The sequence below is a fragment of the Anolis carolinensis genome, chromosome 4 (assembly GCF_035594765.1).
Source record: "Anolis carolinensis isolate JA03-04 chromosome 4, rAnoCar3.1.pri, whole genome shotgun sequence".
NCBI lineage: Eukaryota > Metazoa > Chordata > Lepidosauria > Squamata > Dactyloidae > Anolis > Anolis carolinensis.
The window spans coordinates 74,670,275-74,695,081 of record NC_085844.1 but is presented as its reverse complement, the minus strand read 5'-3'; the positions used below and the strand labels follow the sequence as shown (position 1 = coordinate 74,695,081).

Here is a 24,807-nt window from a genome sequence, read left to right as displayed (position 1 = left end):
TTCTATTTTTAGACATGGGTCTCATATCCAACATATCTCATTTTATACAAATGTGTAAATATAGGGATTCCATTTTCTGAGTGAAAAACATCCAAAATCCCAAACACATCTGGTCCCAAGAATTTCAGACAAAGGATATTCAATATCCTCTGCCTACAAAACTGCTGCCTTCTAATCCCATGAAACAGATGTACATCATAAAAGCACAGAGTTCCATGGACCCAATATTTTACTCACAGTGTATCTTACTTTAGGCAAGATGGTATATGGTTTTAAGCATCAAGTGTATCAGCAAATTCTAACACATAAATACAGAAATTCTAGTCTTTGGTTGCTCAATAAATCAGTGAGAATCATAAGTTCCAGAGCATTCAAAGACTTGAACCACTTTTTTCTCCAACATCGTGAATCCTCACATATGGCACTTCTATTTTAGTTTCAAATGGTAAAACAAGATCTGTGGAAAGCACATTTTTGTGTTGTGCTGGAGACACAATTTCCCATTTCCTTTTTAATTGTGATGAGGAACTTTGTAAGCTACATAAAAGGCACCCACAGGCCGAAGAAGACCCATCTATTTTTTAATGCAAACATGCACAAATTGACTTTTCAAATTCAATCCTATTCTGCTGAATGGAAATTTATTTATTATTTATTTCAATTATTTATACCCCGCCCTTCTCACCCGAGGGGACTCAGGGCGGCTTACAAGTGGCAATTGATGCCGTTACACTGATATACAATAAACTAAAACGATTAAAACAGTTAAAACAGTCATAAAATAGTCATAAAATAGTCATAAAATACAATATACAAAGTTTAAATGGCACAGAAAGTTGTAGTCCATATAAATGGCGCAGTGTGTGGTCGCAAATATGATCTCTCTGTCTACAGTACTTGCTACTAAAGGGATATTTTCTAGCTTGTAGTACTTTGGATGATATTCTGCTGTCAGTATTCTTCTGTACCTGATATCGGAGTAAGCCTGTATCTTCTGAACTTTAATATCTGAATCAAGAACATTCAGCAGCACTGCTATCTGTCGCACAAGAGTATCTTTCTGTTGCTCTGTTAGCTGACCCACTCGAACATCCAAAATCAGTTCCACAAGGCCACTTTTCTTTGGATCTATGAAAGACAACAAATCAGAGACTTTTAGAGAATGACAATTTTGTTATGTCTTAGAAAAGTGGTTCTCAACCTGTGGGTCCCCAGATGTTCTGGCCTTCAACTCCTAGAAATCCTAAAAACTACCATGTTTCCCCAAAAATAAGAGAGTATCTTATATTAATTTTTGCTCCCAAAGATGAGCTAGGTCTTATTTTTCCGTGAAGAAGAATTCACATTTATTGTTGAACCAAAAAAAAAGAAAATTTATTATATACTGTAACTGTTCAGTAGTTGTCATCACAAACCAGCATGACCAGACAAACTGTGAATCCTAACAAGAATTTCTTGTTACTGTCACTATTTCCATGTACAACAATCTATGGTACGTACATTTATCGATCCTGCATGCTCTGGTGTTCTGTTTTGGCGGGCATGCTTCCAAACAAAAACTTTGCTAGGTCTTACTTTTGGGGGAGGCCTTATATTTAGCAATTCAGCAAAACCTCAACTAGGTCTTATTTTCAGAGGAGGTCTTATTTTCGGGGAAACAGGGTTGTAAACTGGGTGGGATTTCTGGTAGTTGTAGGCCAAAACACCTGGGGACCCACAGGTTGAGAACTACTGTCTTAGAAGAAGTGCATGACCAAGCAAAGTCATGCCAACATTCAAACTGCTAATAGTATAAAAGGAGGCTCTCCAGATGTTATTGGACTGCAACTTCCAATGTTTCTTGCCATTTATTATCCTGACTAATCCTAATGGAAGTTGTAGTCTAACCTCTGTTGGAGTATACATTGCTCATCTTTATATACAACACTATCAGAAATAAAAGTAGGCTCTTCTCAAGTTCTCCTCTCCAAAATATCACCCTGCCCATATCAGTCCCACTTCCAAATGAATTAATTTACAAAGATAATTGAAATGATTAACGCGACTTTTCAGCAGAAAACGCAAGCAGCTAAAAGCAGGAAGGAAGGAAGAAATTGGAGCACAAGTGAAAGCAGGAAAGCGTATAATCAAATCAATGGCTCAATCTTCATCATTGTTCTGTTCTGGAGATTAATCGATGCCATAAAGTACAGAGGTACAAGAACACAAAGGATGTTCAGTTAGATTGTTCCTGGAAGTCTGGTACCACTTTTTTTCCATCAGGTGTTCCAAGAACCTGGTATTATCTTTAATTTTATTTCTGGATTCTATATGTGCAGTCTTAGTATACACAGTGTACTACCGATGCCAGCTGCATGGGATTCTGCACAAGGAAGGTGAATTGTGCAAAACAATGCTGATCAGATTTGGACTGCAGTTGAAAGAGGAAAGCCTCTTGGGGGAAAAACAAACCAAAAGAATCTTTAACCTGACAAGAAAATAAGGGGTGGAGGAGAGTGTGGTTTGGATTAGACTTGTTCATTTTTACAGCTCAAAGAGAAAAAAATGCAAAAGTAGAATTATTTTTTTAAAAGCTGAAACAACTGTAAAATAAATTGTACTGGTATCACAATACATTCACATTTTTCCTAACACAAATATTGCATCCTGAGAAAAGGCTCTTACAAAAGGAATTGTGTTGCTACTCTAGATCCCCTCCCCCCTATTTTTGGGATAAGAAAAAAGATGGAAGAGGGTTTGGATGGAAAAGATTTTAGGTGGCTTTAATTCAAAGATAATTTCATATGACCCTCCCGTAAAATACTTTGAAGGAAGAACCTTGATACAGGGGTGAAGAGAGTGCACACATGGCCCCTTGACACCACTTTGTTCACTTTAATGACTACTGAGGCTCCTTCAAGGTGTCTGGATCCCTCCCCCTCAAATTCAATCAGGCAAAATTCATTTTAAAATCTCATCAAAAGACCCTCAATGTACACGAACCCCACCAAACCTTCTCAGAACCACACACTGTACATCCAATCTCTTCTTTTCTTCCATTTCTTATTCATCATTGTGAAGGATAAACAATAGAAAAGAAATTCACTCCGTTTGTATGGGGCTGGGTTTTTATGGATGCACAATTATGTGCAATGTTAGAATAAAATGGTAGAGTTTTACTCTACCAATGTTTGCCATTTCCCTTGAATTTCAGTGGACAGTCAAAACAATGGTATCAAAGTGTAAGAACATGGGTACGAAGAGGAAGTTTCCAAGCATGAGTTTCCAAAATAACAAATTGTTGTTAGACTGCTTTAGAAATGGGAGTTTTTGGGAGGAGTACAAAACACAGAACATGCTATAAAATAATTTAAAGTATCATACCAGGTTGTACTTCCACCACAGCTGTGTCAATGTCTGAATCGCCTTTCTCGTCTATCACTTTCAAGTGAAAAGCATAGCTCCCTTCTACAAGATTAGTTAGCTGCAATATAGCCTCATGGTCTGAGCCATGGATCACATCCTGCAAAAGTTAAGATCCATTTTTAAAAAATGGCACTGCTTTACATTAATTTCCAACAAAGGCTAGTAATTTTCCAAATGCCTTCACAATAATTTCTAACAGAAGATAGTAATTTTGAAAATACCTTCACTTAGCACAAGTTGATGTTTCTGTCCTCAGAGTCAAACATTTTCGCTACTCAGGTTGACTTCCCCAAGATTACCTACTCATACCCAGCACGCCCAAAGGCATAGTAGGCAAGACAAGGGAGAACAACTGGGAGGGATAGAGACCAATTTGTGCTCCCCATAACATCCTTCTAGGGTGCTCTCACACATTCAGGTGCACAGGAGGCAACACTGCATCACTTCTAGCCACCACTTTTAGCTTAACCATTGGGGGATGGGAGAATGTGAGATGCTAACCTGTTCATTAATTCAACTACTAATCTAGTCAACTTCTAATATAGAATGTAAATCAATGGCTGATGAAGCATCAATGCTACTATTCGAGATGACAATATATCACTTCCAACATGCTTCTGTATATCAGTGTGCCATTAGGAAATATCTTGGGCAGGTCTGAGGTTCTCACACAAAGGCAAATTTTCCATCCAATGGACCCCAGTGACTTGAACTATATGGTAACAGTGCACATAAAGTGCATACAACAGGAAAATATCCCACAACTTAAATTTGGGCTAGCAAGTCTATTAAAATACTTACTCCAGCTGCTGGACTCTGGCCATCCCGAATCCAGAGATAGGATACAATTCCCTGATCATCTACAGATTGTGAACCATCCAAAGCTATAGAATTATTGGGAAGAACAAGGACGTGTTTGCCCCCTGCACGAGCCTGCGGTGGGTGGTTCTTTTCTGAACAATGAAAATAAGAGAGTATATTTAAAGAGAAGAGCCAGATTATCAATGATAGATTATGCCAAATGCATTGCTTAAATGGATCCAATACCCCATTATATTAACTTGAACTACTCTGGCCAGTAGTGTCTTTCTAAGACAGTGCTTCTCAACCTGTGGGTCCCCAGATGTTTTGGCCTTCAACTCCTAGAAATCCTAACAGCTGGTAAACTGGCTAGGATTTCTGGGAGTTGTAGGCCAAAATACCTGGGGATCCACTGGTTGGGAACCACTGTTCTAAGATATATCTTTTCCAGCACTTTTTAGCAGACTGTTCTAATGGAAATGCTAGAATCTGAAGCTGTGACTTTCTACATGCTAAACATATTCTCAGCTATTGAGCTATAATCCAGCTGAGGTGCTGGATCTCCCTCTGAGATACTAGCAGGATTAGGGTGTTTGGGGAGAGACATGGCATACTTGCAGCTCTGTTAGTACAGCCCCAGTAGTTTGCACTGGACAATAAGCTACCCTAAATAAGGCTAGAAGCAAATGTCCTATGACCACTGTAACCAGTGTTGACTGCTGACTCTGTGAGGGACAAGCCATCTCATGAACCCCGACTACTCACTCGCTGTCACTTCTGGATGCCTAGGATCTGAGAGATACCCTGACTCTCAGCCTGTGGACTGTTAATCACATGATTGTTCAATTCCTCAAGTGAATTACAACATGATGCCAGTAACTCCCAGTACTAAATTTGCCCCAGATTTTAGTCTGAACATTAAATGAGCTAATGATGGTTGTAGAATCCTATACCCAAAATAGGTTAACCATCTTGTATTGCTCCAAATTCAATTTCAGATTTACTTCTGGAACAAATGTCTGCTAGGTCATTCCCACTGCGTATTTCTCAGCTCCTACATTTTCAGACTTGTTAACCTTGTCTCCTCCATAGCCTGGTGTCCTTCAGATGTTTTGGATTCCAGCTCCCTGGATCCATTACTTTTAGCTATGCTAGCTCAGGTTTACAGGAACTGGTACACGAAACATTTGAATAGAATCAGACTGTCTATCCCTACATAAAAATATCTAAGCAAAAGCAGGGAGCCCAGAATTTAAATCCCGACTTCACTATGAAACTCAGGCTAGTCAACCTGCGGCCAATCACCTGCCCTCAGACTAGCCTATCCTACAGGATTGTTGTGAGACCATGTATCAGAAGGGGAGGACATGTAATTCACTTTGAACTACTTTTAAGAAAGGCAGGTAAAAAGTTTAATAAAAAATAAATACATCTACTCCCAATTATGCATTTCTGTGGTCTTTCAAATGATACAATTAGAACATTGTGATTCTACTTTCAGCATCACAGTTACATCTTGAGGTCTGTAGTTCAGCAAGCACTAGAGAAAGGTCAACTAAGCTTCTTACCCTGCTTAACAGTCACAGAAAGTGTGGCACTGCTGCTTAGTCCTTGGCCATCTTTTACGGTTAGCCTGAAATAATATGTTCCAATCTGCAGACCTGTGACGGTTGCTATGGCACTGTCAACATTTTCCATTTGCAAAGAGCTTGGCCCACTGCAGCAAAGGCAAAACAAGATATAGTCCTGAATCCATATTTAATTTGATATCAAACCAAACAGCATTGTCATTGCAATTATAGCAAATCCCAGAGTCATGACACCAGTGTTTTTGAAGTTTCAAGATAATTTTCCTCTTGTGTTGAATGTAAGGTCTGCACCAATTATCTCCATGGTAAATTCTCAGCTTAAGCAATAGTGCAACTTTAACAGTTTGATACTTTCCAGAGTTAACTTTCTCCAAAGTGATGCCTGCACACTGACGGAAGGATTCTGGGAGCTGTAGTTCAGCACAGTCACGTTTTCAACCTCTGGAGCCCACCACTGAGATAAAACAGCTGAGATAAAACAACTAAACTGTATTTAATGCAAGGCATCTTGGAAGCTAAGCAGGGTCAGCCTTGGACAGATGGTAGATCATCAGTGAATATTTATATATTTATCATGTTCATTTATATCCTGCTTTTTCTCTCCATACAGAGACTTAAAGCATCTCACAATTAAAAACATTAAAATTCAACTTAAAATATACAAATATACAAATAATAAAACAGTATTGAACACCATTCATATTAAAAACAATTCAAGTTAAAACCACAAAAGTATTTCAAACTATAGCACCCCCTGACTAGATCTTAAACACCGTCATATTTAAATGCCTGCCTGAACGTTTTATGTGTTGTCGAAGGCTTTCATGGCCGGGATCACAGCGTTGTTGTATGTTTTCTGGGCTGTATGGCCATGTTTCAGAAGTATACTTCTGGAACACGGCCATACAGCCCAGAAAACATACAACAACCCAAAAACATTTTAGCCTGCTACCTGAAGGACAGCAGGAAGGGGACAATTCTGGCTTTCCTGGGCAGGGAGTTCCAGTGGCAGCCACCGAGAAGGCCCTCTCTCTCTCTCGTTTCCACCAAGTTAGCTTGAGATAGAGGTAGGACCGAGAGAAGGGCCTCTCCTGAAAATCTCAGGCCCTGGGCAGGTTCGTACAAGGGGATGCGGTTGGCCAAATAGCCTGAGCTTGAACCGTATAGGACTTTAAAGGTTGTAACCAGCAGACTGGCAGCCAGCGGAGCTGCTTCAACAGAGGGGTTGTCCGCTCTCTGTAGCCAGCTCCAGTAAGCAACCTGGCTGCAGTTCTTTGGACCAGCTGAAGTTTCTGAGCACTCTTCAGACGCAGCCCCACATAGAGCATGCTACAGTTATCCAGACGGGATGTAACTATCAGGTGATTTATGCTATATCTAAGTCAGTGGTTCTCAACCTGTGGGTCCCCAAGTGTTTTGGCCTACAACTCCCAGAAATCCCAGCCACTTTACCAGCTGTTAGGCTTTTTGGGAGTTGAAAGCCAAAACATCTGTGGACCCAAAGGTTGAAAACCACTGATCTAAGTGGAAGGAATTGGCAAAAACAACTCTAAATATTTCTTGCCTAAGAAAACCTTATGAAATTCATGAGGATCACCATAAATCAACAGGCAACTTAAAGCTACATGCACACACATGGTCTAGCTCTTAGTAGTTATTAAGTCTTGAATATCAGAGTATTCAATTGTGTTTGAGTATATTCCCTGCTAAATTCCCCACCCTTATAAAATACCTGATGTTCTCCCAATGATAGTAAACAATGCCAAAATCATCTGTGCTCTTGCTTCCATCAAGAATAGCACTTTGGTCAGGAAAAGTCAACTCCTTATTAGGACCAGTCACTGCTCTTGGTGGGCTATTCTTTTCTGTAACAACAGCAAAAGGTTAAATGTTTAAAGTATTTTCCAGTGAACCACAGGTCATGTTTATTTCTCCTTCTTGCATTTAAATATTACTGGAACTTGGGACAACAGCTCCTAGAATAGCATGGCCAATGGGAGATTCTGGAATCTATAGCCCAAGAAAGTCACCTTTCAATGCTTCAAAAATACTGTATCTTTAATACTGTTAAAGAAACCAGCAACAACATGAGATTTGTCTTGCCATATTTCATCTCTTTTCTTCCTCAAGAGAAAAACAGTTCAAAAAGCAATTTCCTAGACATTCCTGTGTTAACCTTCTGACCAGTCAGTAGTAGGGCAGGTGCCCTGGAAATACCCATGAGGGCAAGAGCAGAATGACCACTTTGGTCTCCACTGGCCACCACCTTTATCCAGCCTAGAGATAGTGAAAAAGACTAATGAGGGCTAGCAGAATGATTCTCACCTCCCTTATTGACTACTTGAGCAGAAAGTGTGCTGGCAGACGGGAAAGCATCCGAGACATTTTTACAGGACCCTGTATAAGCAGAGTCCTCCTCTCATTCCATCTTTTCTCTTTCCCTGCATCCCTCATTCACTGTGCATATGCAAATATGTGTATTCCAAAATAAAGAAAACCCAAAAAATATTTGATCTCAAACATTTTGGATAAGAAAGATTCAACCTGCATAAGATTTGTAAACCCATCTGCACAAATGATCAAGGAAGCATCATCTGAAAAAGGTTTAGGATGTGAGAAATTTGCCTACCAGGCTGGACAACTATTGTGACTTCAGTTGTGGACTGCTGCTCAGCAGAATCAGTGACCGTCAATTGTAATGTATAATCTCCTTCTTTCAATGAAGACAACCAGAGATATGGGCTTCTCACCCCCTATACAATATGATTGAAGAAGAAAGACAAAGAGATGAGTAAATATGTTAACTTTACTAAGTGTTTCTTTATTTGAAAACATACTTTCCATTTAAACCAAAGATGGGAAACCTGGAACTCTCCAAGTGCCATCAGACTACTGACTGAGTCATACCTGACCATAGGTCAGAGTTGGCTGGGTTTAAGAGTTCTGGCAGTTCATAAGCACCCGGGTACTAGTGGTGCTGGTACTGTAGGTACTGGTTCACATCTCCTGATTTTTAAATCATCTCAATAAATAATGGGATGGGGATGTGCATTTGAACATCATGAGATATTGTGTAGCTAGTTGTTGGATGCATGTATGGAAATAGAACCTGCCATATGCATTTTAAGATAATGCTCATTGTTTCTTGCAAACTGCTTCATCATCAACACTGGCCTACACCTTCATCAAGTACTACAAAATCATTACTACAACAAGTCACATAACAAAAGGGATGGCTATTGGCTTGATGTGAAACCAGATACTCTCAATTTACCTCCATTGTGACCAATTTGTTTTTACTTTTGGGACTGAGAGACCACTCGTAGCCAACGATCCCATGATCATCTTTGCTCTGGTTTCCATTCAGTGTGATGGTGTTTTGAGGCAAGCTGATTTCCTGATTTGGTCCTGCATTGGCAACAGGAGGGAAATCCATTTGTTTGTTGACTCTCAAAAATGCTAAAGTGGAGTCAGCTGCTCCATCGGAGTCAACTACCATTAGCCTAAAAAAGGAAGAAAAATTACATGGGCAAATCATACTTTTGAGCAAAGATTGCATATCATGCACCCTTGTATTCTTATGAATTAATCACCTAGCAGGGAAAAATATACATCTAGGTTTTAGCCCTATAATCAGCATATTGAACGGGACTTTTTTAAAAACAGAAATACACAGGACTGTGCTGTTCATTTTAGTTTTGATAAACTAGATAACAAGAATGTATTTAGTGTAACTAGACAACAGCTGGTCATTTTATCAATTTTTCTCTGGCAAGAACCCTCCCCATAAAAACATTAATCAAAATATATGCTGAGGGGAAGGGGCAATCCCCAAAGATTGTTCTCCTGCCTTCTTCCTCTGGTTGGGAGCTTTAGCCGAGCTTTAGCACAGCTGGTTAATCACCAGCTGCAATGAATCTTACCAATCAAAAGGTTGGCAGTTCGAAGCCCGGGTCGGGGTGAGCACCCAGCTCATTGCCAACTTAGCAGTTCAAAAACAGCTGTGAGTAGATAAATTAGGTACCGCTTAAGTAGGGAGATATTTTATGGCACCATAAAAAGGAAATACCAGAAAATGCTGGCGATCAAAAGAAAGGAGGAAGTCTGTGATCAGGGCTCTTCAACATGGAGGATGGAGTGTCAGCACCCTCCTGTGGCTAGAATCGAGCACAACCTTCAGGAGGCTGAAGATGGAAAATGCCTATATATACTTCTATCTGTTGCCCGTCCTGTTGGCACTGGATGTTTGCCATATATTTGTTCTGTGATCTGCCCTGAGTCCCCTTCAGGGTGAGAAGGGAGGAATATAAATGCTGTAAATAAAAAATAAATAGCTGGAATTTGATGTATTTTGAAGAAGAAATGATTCCAGCTATTGAAATGTCAATCTGAAACCAATGTTGTAGCCAAATTCACTTGCCATGCTAAGGCACAATTTATGTTGCTTCCAATTAGTTGCTGAACTCTATGACAATCAACTTAACAAAACACAATTTGTTCTTCTCATTTTTTTTTGTCTGTTTCTCTCTCATTCCTTTTGTCAGTTCCTGTTTCAGGGCAGTCAACAACCCAATATTCTGGATCCAAGAAGAAGCCAATCCATAGCTTGAACATGCCAGATTTCATAAACCAACAACAATTCATAGCTTCTAATTCTGGTTTCTGTCTGGTTCACAAACCAGTTTGGCTACATTCTAGACATAATAAAGCAGAATTCAACAACTTGACTTATCAATTCCAAACCCAGCATAAATGAGGAAAACAGAGGAGCTCCTGGAATGAAAAATAAGTCAAAACCAAAAAGTTGGCCATCCCTGGATTGTAGCTATGCAGAAAGTAACAAAATAATCTCCTACCTGAATGTATAATTGCCAGGAACGAGGTTAAACAAGTGTAAAACAGGTGTATCCGCGGATGCCTTCTTTTCTCTTTGGGGACCTTCAATTTCCTGCCAGTGGTAAGTCACTATTTTGCTATCGTCTGTACTTTCTGTGTTAAAGGGAAATGTCAGAAGCGTAAGTTAATAAGCTAGTACTACTTTAAGCAATTCTATTTAGACTGCAGGACAAAACTTTCCACCTGGTACTTACGAGTCCCATCGATAAAAGTAGAAGTGGTTGGGAAGGAAATCTCTTGTGCTTTAGGAGAGACAACAGCAACAGGTGGCTGATTTATTCTGATTGCTGCGTGAAATGGAGAAACAGAACACCACTTTTAATCAAATAAATCCATCCCATGCAACTGAAGCTTTAGGCTTATTGTGCAACCAGAAACCATTCTCTAGCTAGCCACTGAATGAGATTAAATTCTTAATGCAAGTGATGACCCAGAACACAGGTTTTGAGTGTTCCAACTAGATATCAAATAGATAAATTACGATAGCAAATCCACTTCTAATGCAACCAGAACTAGATCATTCTACTGGAGTACAAGAGATGCAGGGAAATGTAAAAGTTAAATATAGGATTATTAATTAGCATTTTAAAAGAAGTCAGAGTGTGTAGCTACTATTTCAACATGCTGTTTGGCTGAATACATTTATTTATTTAATTTATTTACCATATTTATATCCTGCCTTGGAGCTGGGGTAACAGGGGGTTGTGTCGTCCCTGAACCCCGCTCCGGGGAGAAATCTGGACCATTTGATACATGACATGTTCCACAATAGAGACAAGCTTGAGTTCTTTCCCTGACTTACAGTGTAACACCATGGAGCAAAACTAAGTAGCAGCAGATTACTGAAGCAGGTAAAAGTTGCAGCTTTAAGATCTCACTACATTGGGCACAGAATCATTGCCCAGTGTCTGTTTTAGGTGAGTAAGAGTACCAAGTGACAGTATTTACCAGCCAGACTTGGAAGCAAGGAGCTACAAGCACTTTAGTGATTTCAGTGAACATGTATGTAAAACATACACACACACACACTGCAAAATATGTTTTCAAAGTAGTTAAAGAACACTTATTGTTGTTGTAATACTTTTGAAGCATAGGTTTTTGCCCTTATTACAACAACAAAATTACAAATGTGGACTCTGGAAGAGGAAGGCAATGTTGTCTTCAACCCTCCTCCAAGCCTAGACTTAAGAGAACCAAAAATGATCATGTACCAAGAATCAGGTTTAACAAGACATCTTCTGTTGACCCTTCTGATGAACTGCCAAACAGAAGTCTTCTAGATTATAGCTATTCTCACATTCTGTTAATAGAGTCTTAAACCTTTTCCTGATTTATTATGTTTTAAACAATTTTATAATATTTCATTTATTTTTATTGTCTTCATGGGATTACATTGTTATCTGCTTTAGTTGTTGGTATTACCATTCATTTTAAATATTATACACAATTTATAAATCATAATAGTCTGTGCACCAGCTCTGACACCAACCCTTAAAATTCCAAGCTTGCTGGCTACAGATAACTGTATTTTCATGCTATTCTCTTATCGGTTCTAACACATGCACCCAAAGGTCCTTTATCAACATAAAAGCATAAGTTACAATGGGAGGAGAGGGAGTACAATGGTAATGAATTACAAGAGAAGGCTTTCAACAAGTTACATAACGGATTACTTTTTAAAAGTAACTTTCCTAGCTCTGTTAGCAACTCCTCTTGAGTGAAAAAAGAGTTAAGTCAGAAAGTATATCACTTCATGAAATCAACAATACTGAAAATATAACACACTGAACTGTTCTGCTGAAGACTAGGAGATTATTTTAATTGTCTGGAAAAAAACTATTTACCTGGTTGGACAGTGACATTTACATATCCTTCTCCAATTGCATTTTCAGCAGTAACGGTCACTTTGAAGAGATAGCAACCTACTGACAGCTGAAAAAGAAAGACTTGGTTTTTTTAAATCCAATTACATGCAGCATTTCACTAAGGCACAATGTGAATCTGAAAGCCGGAGTTAAAAGCATCTTGCTCATCACCCAGAATCACTCAAGAGAAAAAAGCCATTCAGAGGACTACAGATATGTCTGCCATAAAAAACGCGGGAGGAGTGTAATGAGGTGGACATAATATATCTAAGAAGCCTTAAGTATACATGAAAATCTTTCCAAGAAGGCAACTGAATCTTAATTTGACTTCAAAATTACCCTCCATTCTGGTTATTTTTTTTTGTTTCTACCAGCTGGAAATTATACCATCATAAGCCTGAAGTATACACTTTAAATTTAAAAACTGTAGGAAAAGCTACTCTATTTTCTCTATTGAAAACCATCTCCATATATTAATTCAACTCTGCAACTGAATTAAGCTAACATGCCTGTGCCAGCCCAAAACATTTTGCTGCCTGCAACAGAGCAGCAAATGTTACCCACACCCCTCTGATTCAGGCGTCAGAATACTGGCATATGTTCATGCCTTGTGCAAAAAAAAAAAAATCCCACCAGTTGGCATCTCTGCTCCATCTGTGCTAGTAAGAACTAATTAAATAATGACTTGCTGCCAGTTCATGATATCCATTTTTATTGCCTGAAGTAGCTGCCTTATTCTGCCTGACTGCAAGGCTAGTGTTTCACCACATCCTACTTCACATGATAATATCCTTAGATATTACTTTCATATGAAGAAGGAAGGCTTGTGGCCAAGTCTTTCTTCAACATCACCAATCTAAACAAGTTTTATTTTCTAACATTCAGGCATTAAATGTGGACATTTGAAGATGAAGATGCATATAAGCAATTGCTAATTTATTTATTATGTTATATACATTGGGTTCCATGTCATGATATCCTTGGTTGTGTGGATGTCCCAGTCATGTGGAGCAGGAACCGATCATATACCGGAATTTATCTTCAAGTATTCACCTCCTAATGAGATGATGATTGATGATATTGTGTGTTATGGTTGTTTCTAACTTAAGGTAATGTTAAGAGGAATCCAGCATTGGGCTTGTTTGACAAGATTTGTTCAGATAAGATTGCCTTTTCCTTAGTCTCCAGATTCATAGTCCAATGTTCAAACCTTCACATCAAGCTGGCTCTCATATATGGGCTTGCTCCTTCTATATGAGAGCCCTGTATGCAAACCTATGAAGAAGGATAAAACATCCCTGTAGTATACATCATATACATATACAACTAAGAACCTCATCACACTGACCAAATCAAGTATCATAGGATGCTTCCAGCCTGCTTTGGATACAGAGCCCCTTGGCCTGCCATCACATGACATTGTGCGACTTCCGGCAAAGGCCCTGCCCCAACTAGAGGGGAAGGGTTTTTTGGATGCTTTCCTTCAAACAGAGGAATCTTTCTGTGTTGTGCTGGCTCCAGGGATTTTTCCAATTGCTCCAATGGGCACACTTCTGCTCGGTTTTGGCGACATTTCCTTCATGTGATAGCAAAACGGCACGAGGGGGGTCCATGTGATAAGGTCATAAATCTGTAGAATGTGAAGTAGTCCCCAGACTAGCTTCAAAGTTAAACCGGTTTCAAACTCAGTGTAGATGCACCCAAGAATGCAAACATTATGTATCGAAAACAATTGCTATATAAATATTCTTTGTGTGCGAGTCTTTTCTCATGTTTTTTGATACAACATTGATGTCAACTAATTAAAAAGTTGGTACCAATCTTTTTAGGAGGCCAGCATGTTTCCAGCCATCATGCAGCAGACACTGTCTTATGCTGAGAACATATAAATATTGATTCCGACATTCAAAGCAGATCTATCTTTTCCCATGTCGCTCGCATATAAAGAGCCATCCACTAAGCCTCATTCTTAACATCACACCCTTTTGTTGAGCATCTGTATGTTGGATGAAGTTGTGTTGTGAATGCACCTTCGGAGACTGTGAATGATAGTGGTGGGATCAGGAGAGGAAAGAAAAACCCTCGCAAGGAGGGCTCATTGGAGGATTTGTTTAGAAAAAGGGTCAGGGAGACTGAGGAGGAGGATTCATGTGGGGCTCCTGAGGTGGAAATGGATGCTGGGGAACAGGTGTTAACGGAGGAATTGGGCACGGACTGGGAACGGGCACCGGAGATGCTTGGGGATGAATCGGGGCCCATGGATACTGCTGATGCTGGGAAAGCTTGGGTGTCTTCAGAAGCAGATCCCACTTGGTCTGCTTAGAGGAGTGAGAGGGGGTCCACAGGTGTGGATAGAGTTGGGCATGGGCAGGATGATTGGGACTCTGATGAGGAATTCGGAACACCTGACCCAAGGGCATTGGCTGTGTGGAGTTCTGATTCAGATTAAGAAGTTGAGACACCTGCTCTTTGGGCATGGATAGTTTGGAAGCCCAGGGAGACCTGGATATCTTGGGGTTGTTTGGCCATTATACCTTGCGTGTGGCAAGGTGTTGCTGGGCACCATTGGGTTTCCTGTGTGTGTTACTGAAGACTGGACTGGGACTTTGCAACAAATGTAAATTTAATCTGGGTTATTCTGCAATGAAGGGCTGGAATTGTGTGGGTTTTCCTGGACTGCACTGTTATTACTATTTTGTATTAGCTGCTGTTCACCCTCATTGCTTTGGCTCTCTGTGCCATTTCATGTTGTGACCTTCTTGGATGACTTCAACCTCTCAGACCTTGGACTGGAACGTGACTCGGCTTTGCTCTTCGCTCTCAATCCGTGGCTTGGCATCGTTCTCTATTCCGTGGCTGTCTGCTGTTGTTGACTACTACCTTCACTCCTGATACCAACGCTGTCTGCTTATCCTGACTTCGGACTGGCTTGACAATGCTTTCTCGCTCTGCTCCTTTAACTCTTGGTTTGGTGTATGTTCCAACAGCGGTTGCTGCGAACTTGCCAGCGTCTCGCTGTTTCACTGGCTTTGCTGCTCTCAACTGGGAGTTCCCTAGCTCAGTTTGGCCGTTTGTTTGTTTTGAACTCCTTTGTACTTTTGAGTTTTGGGAAAGGTTTGTGGGCTTCAATACTGCTTGCTTTAGTTCATGCCTCCGTTTTTCAGCCCATTGTGAACTTTTGGGTCAAGTTCTAGAACTTTAAATTTAACCCGGATTATATCTCTGGCTAATCCGGATTATTTGCCAGTTCTTGTTTTTTGGGGTTTTACCCGCTTAATAACACTGAAAGTTAAGTGTTTTAAGTCTTTTTAGTTTGTTGAGCTATTTTTGGACTGTTGCTTTAATAAACTCTATTTTGCTCTCTAATTGGCGTCTGACTTTTGACAGTTGTTTCTGCAAGCAGAAAGCAGCATACATTGGACATTGTATTCTTGTTTAATAGGCCAAAAGTTGGAGAAGTTCCAGTTTGGACTACAACAGCCAGAATTGCCCAGCCATGAATACAAAAGGGATTTTAGGAGTTGAAATTGTGATTTTAAAATGTATCTTGGTAACAGCAGTCAAATATGTAGTCCACACTGAATATGAGTCACACCTGACTAGCACACTTACTTGAGAAAGTCTCAGTGTTGATGTGTGCCTGCCCTCCATTTCACCACCATAGTCCTCAGGATGACTGATCAAACTCCACTCATAGTTATAGGGTGTTTCTGAAAAGGAGGAAGAAGCACGGCAATTATTTTTTTCCCTTTGTAAGAAGAGGTTTGGATGGTCTTACTGATGCCATAGTTAATATTTCAAAGTTGTCAAAGCCATTTAAACTTATTTCCCCTATTGGTTCTTCCTTGGCTTTCCTGGTTCTTTCATTTCCAGCAAGTATGCCCATAAAGCTGTTCATATTTGTTTGTCTTGTAAAGGGAAAAGTTTGTGTCAGTCTCAAAACTTGGGAGTCAATAGAAGTCAGACCACTTGCCAATAATTATGCAGAGTTCCCTTCTGGGTGGTGGAATCTGTGGCAGAAGACGGAGCAGGAAGAGTAACCCTATCTTAAACTTTATTTTCATTTACTCTACACGAGTGGTTCTCAACCTTTGGGTCCCCAAATATTTTGGCCTTCAACTCCCAGAAATCCTAACAGCTGGTAAACTGTCTGGGATTTCTGGGACTTGTAGGCCAAAACACCTGGGAACCCACAGGTTGGGAACCACTGCTCTACGCTAAACAAAATGCAGATTTTTATTTCATCAGAGTTGCAAATTGGAATCTGATTTTGACAGATCCAAAGCTACATATGTGAGAACTAAAAACTTGTCTGCCATCCTACTAATATGAAGAACTCACCTGAAAGTGATGGTGTAACTACAGATGCATGTAATTCAACTTGATTTTTTGGCAAGGTGATTTGCAAATTATCTCCAGCTGATACCAGGAGTTTTTTTACTGCACAGATATAAGGGGAAGAAAAGCAGAACAGATGGCTGTTTGAAAAGTGAAAATCAACTTTGCTCATTAAGTCCGATGACTAACATCAATAAGCATACTGAGTAAATCCTGGCAATAATCTTCTGCCGCTGAAAAACAATATTACAGCATGACTCTGATTATCTGTGGGATATACAATCCTCAACTTATCATGGGAGTGTGAAACTGCAGATAATAGTGAATTTTATTCAAACTAACTACTTCCAGTAGAAGCATACCATAAAATCATGCTGGAGGACATAGAAAATATCTAGCGAGAATACATCTCTATCAATTCTAGGTCCTTTAGCACATCTCTATAGTCAACCTCCAGTGGAAGCATACTATATAATAATTCTGGAAGACCTAGAAAATGCTTAGAGAGGACGTTATTTTGAATGTAAGTAAGTGAAATCAAAAGTTCTAGTCCTGCAAATACTGTAATACTGATCAGCGAGTTATACTCCCTCATCAAGACTTAACAGATTTCCCCCTGGAAACAGCAACCACAAAACTAACAACTGAAAAGCAGGACTTATTTATTTCTTTGTGCTCACAGCTGCCTGTAACTCTACAACATGAAGAAACTGTCCATCTGTAGTCATATGGTCCTACTCCATATATATCAGTGGTTCTCAACCTGGGGTCCCCAGATGTTTTTGGCCTACAACTCCCAGAAATCCCAGCCAGTTTATCAGCTGTTAGGATTTCTGGAAGTTGAAGGCCAAAAACATCTGGGGACCCCAGTTTGGGAACCACTGATATATGTATTCTCTTCTTGAATTAGGAGGTCCATAGTGGAACACTGGTTATTTAGAGTACAACATCTGGATGGTTTCACTATATTTGAACCAGCAATACTAAGCGATCCACAATGGTTAATAGCTGATAAATATTTTCACCAACCTGTATTCAAACACCCTTTAATAGATACTTGTGAGCTTTAAAAATATTCACCTTGTCTAAAAGCTCTCCTGTTCTTGGATATGGAAAATTTAACAAGAACAATATGGCAGAGCTCTGGTGTAGTATCTCAGAAGGAGTGAAATATAAAGACAACAGGACTGGACATCTTTGCAGCATTACTAAATTTTTCTCAAAACCTTATCCATAAAGAATTCAAATTACCTGCTTTGGTGGTAGTCGAGGGATATGATAATGTATCTGTAGCAAAAGGCTGAGTGGCAGGGGCACTGGTGGGAAATGATGTGGTTTCATCTTGTACAAGATTACCTCCATCTGATGTTTGAGTTTGCGCTGTTGTGATCGAGAGAAATCCCGGGATGTCTGAAGGAGGAGGATTATGGGAAGGTGTTAGAACCTACAAGATGAATCGCAGGAACACACAGTTACTGTGAATAGTTCTGATTGCCTTCTGACATGTAGCATTACAAATGTATTGGAGATCCAAGTGAAAAATTCTATTATAGTCAGACTCAATAACAATACCAACAGGTATGAAAAATAAAATGTCAATAGCCAATATTTAAGTATCATGATAAGCAGATGTTTTAAACAATTGAATATAAGCATGATGAATCCACAGGAGATTCAGAAATAGAAACCCATGCAAGCTCTTCAAAGATTCCATCTACAACAATGAACACAAGGGCCGAGGCTCTAGATCAGGGGTCCCCAAACTAAGGCCCGGGGGCCGGATGCGGCCCATCGAAGCCATCTATCCGGCCCCCACGGCACAAGGGCAGAAGGGGGTTGGGCTAAATGACCCAAGGGATCTCTTCCAACCCTCTTTATTATTATTATTATTATTATTATTATTATTATTATTATTATTATTATTATTATTGACATTGAGGCTGGGTGGCCATCTGTCAGGGGTGCTTTGCTTGTGCTTTTGGTGCACAAAGGCAGAAGGGGGTTGGACTCAATGGCCCAAGGGATCTCTTCCAACCCTCTTTATTATTATTATTATTATTATTATTATTATTATTATTATTATTGACATTGAGGCTGGGTGGCCATCTGTCAGGGGTGCTTTGCTTGTGCTTTCGGTGCACAAAGACAGAAGGGGAATGGACTCAATGGCCCAAAGGGTCTCTTTCAACTCTTTTTTATTGTTGTTGTTGTTATTATTATTATTGCTCAGTGGCCAACTATAGTCCGGCCCTCCAACGTTCCGAAGGATCGTGAACTGGCCCCCAGTTTAAAAAGTTTGGGGACCCCTGCTCTAGATGATGCACACAAAATGTAAGTGCTCTTTAGGCACATATACATTGTAGAATTAATGCAGTTTGACAGCACTTCAACTGTCATGCCTCAATACTATGGAATTCTGGGAGTTGTAGTTTGACAAGGCACCAGCACTTTTTGGCAGAGATAGCCAAAGACGTAATGAACTACAATTACAGAAGAAATTTTATTCTGCAAAAACATTAACGTATTCTGATTTCTTTTAGTAATGTTGTACATTTTAATTGTTTTAAACTAACTGATAGGCCCTCGAAAGTGTGATAAAGGCAAAAAGCCCCATCATATTTAAAACAGATAAATGAAATAATAAAAAACCAATGCTGTTGTATTGTTAATGTTATAATGAATACTGCATATTTTTGTCATGACACCATTCAAATATTCTAGGAAGCTAATAAACAGAACATAATTTGACAAATGGAAAGTGGCATCCCAAGGAATATGCCAATGGATGGCTCCAAATTGGCCCTTTCTACCACGAATATGGTAGTAACAGAACTGATCAGAAAGTAACCAGGAACCAAACTTAGCCTTTACCACACTCTCAAGGGCCTAACAGTTAGTTGGAAGACAAGAATTTAAGATCTCTCTCTCTCTCTCTCTCTCTCTCTCTCTCTCTCTGCTACCATGGTCAATGTTTTGAATATCTCCATAAATCTAAGCCTGGGGGAACGTTTATGCACAGCTACTCTTTTTGCTTCCTCTATTTTTAACTAGTAGAAATCAGAATATATTAACATGACAGAACTTCTTCAGCCAGGCAAGAACTTGGGCTGAAGAAGCTGCAGTCCAGAAACATCTGAAATGTCAGAAAATTTTCTTCACTCACTTTTGTTGAGCATTAAGCTATGGCCATGACATTGGCTTAGACCAGGTATGGGGAATGTGTGGCTCTCCAAGTGATGACGGAATCAATTCATATGATCCCCAAATACAGGATTGCATTGATTAGAGCAGTGGTTCTCAACCTGCGGTCCCCAGATGTTTTTGGCCTAAAACTCCCAGAAATCCCAGCCAGTTTACCAGCTGTTTATGGGAGTTGAAGGCCGAAAATATCTGGGGACCCCAAGTTGAGAACCACTGGACTAGAGATTATGGGAGTTGTAGTACAAAAATATGGAGAGCTCACAAGTTGCCTGTTTCTGCCTTAAAAGGCTTAAGAGGATGCTTAGAAATATAGCTATTAATAGGCATATTAATCACAACGTTGCTTTCATTTCTTTTTGTGGGTTTATCAGAGCTGGAAAGAACCAGCTGTATCCGACTGATCATTATGGAAAACTGTAAATATGCTAAATTAGATGGACCTTGGGGCTCCGGTGGCACAGTGTGTTAAAGCACTGAGCTGCTGAACTTGTGGACCAAAAGGTCCCAGGTTCAAATCTCGGGAGCGGAATGAGCGCCCGCTGTTAGCCCCAGCTCCTGCCAACCTAGCAGTTCGAAAACATGCAAATGTGAGTAGATCAATAGGTACCGCTCCAGCGGGAAGGTAACGGCGCTCCATGCAGTCATGCTGGCCACATGACCTTGGAGGTGTCTATGGACAACGCCGGCTCTGCGGCTTAGAAATTGAGATGAGCATCAACCCACAGAGTCGGACACGACTGGACTTAACGTCAGGGGAAACCTTTACCTTTACCTAGATGGACCTTGAATCTGATCCAGCATGGCTCTTTGTATTCTTAAACATACTTATATAGTGAGAAATTCTCACTATTTCATTGTGAGAAGCAGTAAGAGAACATGAAAACATCCCATTGGGTCCCAAGCAAGATGAAGTTAACGTTCCTTCCCATTTTATTGATAACCTGAATATAAGTATTGGGGATGACAAAATTCCATTTGTTTTAAATTTGCACATATTTCTATCTTGCTCCAAGCTAAAAAAACAAACCAATACTGTTAGTATGCATACCTCTTCTTGCCAGGTGTTGTTGGCTTCATTAGGATGTTGGGAACCGATTTCATTTACAGATTCCTCTATAAGATCTAAAGTAATCTCTGGCAATTGTCCGGGATGTTCAGTGGCAGGATTTCTTTCAGATTCCGCTATGTTAGTTGGGTTTTCCAAAGGTGTCTTATCTTCCTCATTTTCTGCCAGCTCTTCATGCTTGTCTCCATGACTGAGCCCTGAAGCGTTGATGCCATTTTCTGTGTTTCCCCTTAAGCCCCAGTCAGCATAGTTCAGGCCCTCCTTTGCTTCATGCTTGAAACTCAACTGAAAGGGGATCTGCTCCACCTCGCCATATTCCTCTGAGTAGTCTTCAAGACTGTGCTCTTTGCTGAGAAAAGACAGTTCCTTCAAATTACTAATGTCCTCTGAGGTCTCACCTTGCAATGCCATAGAGTGGATCAGATTTGATGGCATCTGCTCGTACTCCAGCAATGTGGGGGACCTCTGGGGAGGCCGCAGCACAAAAGTCAAATAGGACTTCACCTTTTCCATTTTCTTGGGCTCACAATTCCCTTTGTGTTGGCAGCTGACAATGTAGCAATGCCCCTCAAACATCCAGGACAAGTCGCAGTCAGAAAGGTCACAACAGGCTGCGGAGCAGTCTGACATTGACACAGCATGGGGGACCCGCATAATTTTCGCTGTTTCTAAATTGGGAGATATGATTGCATCGGAGTACTTGGCGCCTTCCCTGCACTCCTCACAGAAATACCCTGAAAATAATAGGCACAGGTATCAAGAAGAGCAGAGAAGCTTTAATCCCACAGAACCCATACATTCCTCTTTAAAATAATAGTTTTTTTTTATTTATTTGTTTATAAAAATTGGATTGAAAGGAAAGGTGCATGGAATTGCTCTGGTAAACCAAATTAACCTCCAAATTAACCAATAGCCTCAAATAACAAGAAATGGGAATCAGAATAGTTTTTAGCTGATTTTCAGCCTTTCTCCACTATTACAGTGGATTCTCAGCATTTACCAGAGTTAGCTTCCAGGACTTCCCATAGATAGGAAAATCTGTGGGTGCTCAAGTCTCATTACAGTACAGTCTCATTTATCCAACATCTGGTTATCCAACATTCTGGATTATCCAACGCAATTTGCCCCCCACCCCGATCCAGAGCTGTTTCTCTAGGCAGCAAGGATTGAACTTTTTATGGATGTAATTTCAGACAATGTTGCTACTGTAAGTTCATTTTATGCAATTCTATCTTTATTTGTAGTCAATTTGTTAGTAGCCACTGTTTTTGCAGTCAATGTTTTCAATATATTGCAATGTTTTTGGTGCTAAATTCATAAATACAGTAATTACTACATAACATTACTATGTTTTGGACTGCTTTTTCTGTCGATTTGTTGTAAAACATGATGTTTTTGCTGCTTAATTTGTAAAATCATAACACAATTTGATGTTTAATAGGCTTTTCCTTAATGTTATTATACAACATTTTTGCTTATCCAATGTTTGGCTGGCCCGTTTATGTTGGATAAGTGAGACTCTATTGTATATACAGTTAGGTATTATTTATTTATTTCATTTTTATAACTCTTTTCTCAACTCCTGGGGGAACTCAAAGCGGTTCACAAAAAATATAAAATATAACAAAAGAATAAAAAAAAGAAAAAGAAAGATTTTAAATAAAAAGAAAAATAGCTTGTTGGCTTGCATTCTCATTCTTCGGGGTGTTCATTTTTGTTTGGTCTAATGTTACACTCAGAAAATACCAATATTTTTTTAAAAAATATAAAATATAATGCAGAATTAAAATAGCATATAACACTATATTAAAACCAGTAAACTATAAAACAACAAACACAGACAACCTTAAACATAGAACATTGAACATTGCACCAATCCTGAAGTTATCATGGCTGATTTCATCTGACTCTCCAAATACTTGCTTAAAAAGCCATGTTTTAAGTAGTTTCCTAAATGTCAGGAGGGAGGGGGCCAATCTGATCTCACTGGAGGGAGTTCCACAGCCAAGGTGCCACCACCGAGAAGGCCATGTGTCTCATCCCCACCAGTCTTGCTTGCGAGAGGGACCGAGAGCAGGATCTCCTCGGCCGATTGTAATGCTCTAGCTGGCTCGTAAAGGGAGATACATTCAGATAGGTAAGCTGGACCGGAACTGTTTAGGGATTTATAGGCTAAAGCCAGCACTTTGTGCTTGGTAGCAAACTGGCAGCCAGTGGAGCCCATTGGTCTACTTGAAGCTTCCAAACAGTCTTCAAAGGCAAACCCATGTAGAGCATGTTGCAATAGTCTATTTGAGATGTAACGAGAGCATGGACCACTGTGGCTAAGTCTGAGCGTAGACCACCATGGCTATGGAGCAATATGGTGTGCTTTATATAAAACGGTAAAATCAAAGTTTGCCTTTAAAAAAAAAATTCAGGACAGGGTATATTTTCAAACCGTAGAGCAGGGGTCCCCAAACTTTTAAAACTGGGGGCCAGTTCACGATCCCTCAGACCGTTGGAGGGCCGGACTATAGTTGTCCAGGTGGCCATCGAGCAACAACAACAACAACAACAACAACAACAACAACAACAATAATAATAATAATAATAAATTTAGCCCAACCCCTTTTGTGGACCAGAAGCACAAGCAAAGCACCCCTGACAGGTGGCCTCTCAGCCTCAATGTTAATAATAATAATAATAATAATAATAATAATAATAATAATCATAATAATGGTTGGAAGAGACCCCTTGGGCCATTTAGCCCAACCCTCTTCTGCCTTTGTGCTGTGGGGGACAGATAAATGGCTTCGATGGGCCGCATGTGGCCCGCAGGCCATAGTTTGGGGACCCCTGCCATAGAGGGCTGTATCTGTGGATGCAGATCCATGGAGAAAGAGGGTTGGCTATATAGGAAAGCTTTGGAGGATTTGGTCTGAGCCACTTCTGGAAGTCTCTGAGATTATACCAAATTCGGGGGATTTTGTCCCCCCCCCCTCCATTTGTGTGTGGGAAGTGGGGAGGATCAAGAGCATACAAAATCCTCAGCATGGCAGCTTCCACCCCTGGTTTCATGACTTCTTACAAGACCAACAACATCCTATTTGTAGCGGGAGGGGGGCATTTTGTTCACAGGGACACAAATCCTTTCTAAGAGCTCCTGTGCAATATCTGTCACAACTGTCTACAGCTCAGAAGCAGCCCTAGGATAAACACTGGTTCATATCTTTCTCCTCATCACCAGCAGCAGTATGTAATTGTTTCCTTCACAGTGCCGTGTACTCTGGGGAGATGGAAAATGAGAAAGAGGGGAGGAGGAGAGTGGTGTTCAAAAGCACCACTACAAATCATACCTTGAAACATACAGTTCCTTGCAGCTAGCAGACTGCAAACGTTTATATTCTAAGAGAGTATGAAGAATAGAGGTGGCACTCTCCGTATTTTTCAAGTGATATATCATCATATCCAGAAAATAATTAGATTCTCTCTCCCACTCTCTTTCTCTCTCTCTTTTTGGTTGCCACAGAATTCAGAAGTAGCAAATGAGCTGACTAAGCAAGGCAGCCTGCTGAGCCATTGGAAAAGAAAGAACTGTATCCTGTTTGCAGAAAAATCATGAAGCGTACGCACAAGGCACTTCTATAAGTCAAGAAAATCTCAT

The 24,807-nt window shown here is 40.1% G+C and overlaps 1 protein-coding gene across 4 annotated transcripts in view; it reads right to left on the bottom strand.

The window, feature by feature from the left end:
• kiaa0319 (KIAA0319 ortholog) overlaps positions 1-24,807 on the bottom strand; it is a 40,962-nt gene that overhangs the window by 4,308 nt on the left and 11,847 nt on the right. For all 4 annotated transcript variants that reach the window (XM_062980653.1, XM_062980652.1, XM_008108791.2 and 1 more), the window contains exons 3-16: positions 21,144-21,895; positions 18,146-18,338; positions 16,898-16,996; positions 16,169-16,266; positions 12,536-12,623; positions 10,886-10,978; positions 10,652-10,784; positions 9,070-9,298; positions 8,425-8,548; positions 7,528-7,660; positions 5,775-5,923; positions 4,207-4,358; positions 3,364-3,502; positions 969-1,128 (exon numbers count right to left, since the gene is read on the bottom strand). In XM_062980653.1, the coding sequence (XP_062836723.1) occupies positions 969-1,128; positions 3,364-3,502; positions 4,207-4,358; positions 5,775-5,923; positions 7,528-7,660; positions 8,425-8,548; positions 9,070-9,298; positions 10,652-10,784; positions 10,886-10,978; positions 12,536-12,623; positions 16,169-16,266; positions 16,898-16,996; positions 18,146-18,338; positions 21,144-21,895 (2,542 nt within the window). The remainder of the gene's footprint in view (positions 1-968; positions 1,129-3,363; positions 3,503-4,206; positions 4,359-5,774; positions 5,924-7,527; positions 7,661-8,424; positions 8,549-9,069; positions 9,299-10,651; positions 10,785-10,885; positions 10,979-12,535; positions 12,624-16,168; positions 16,267-16,897; positions 16,997-18,145; positions 18,339-21,143; positions 21,896-24,807) is intronic.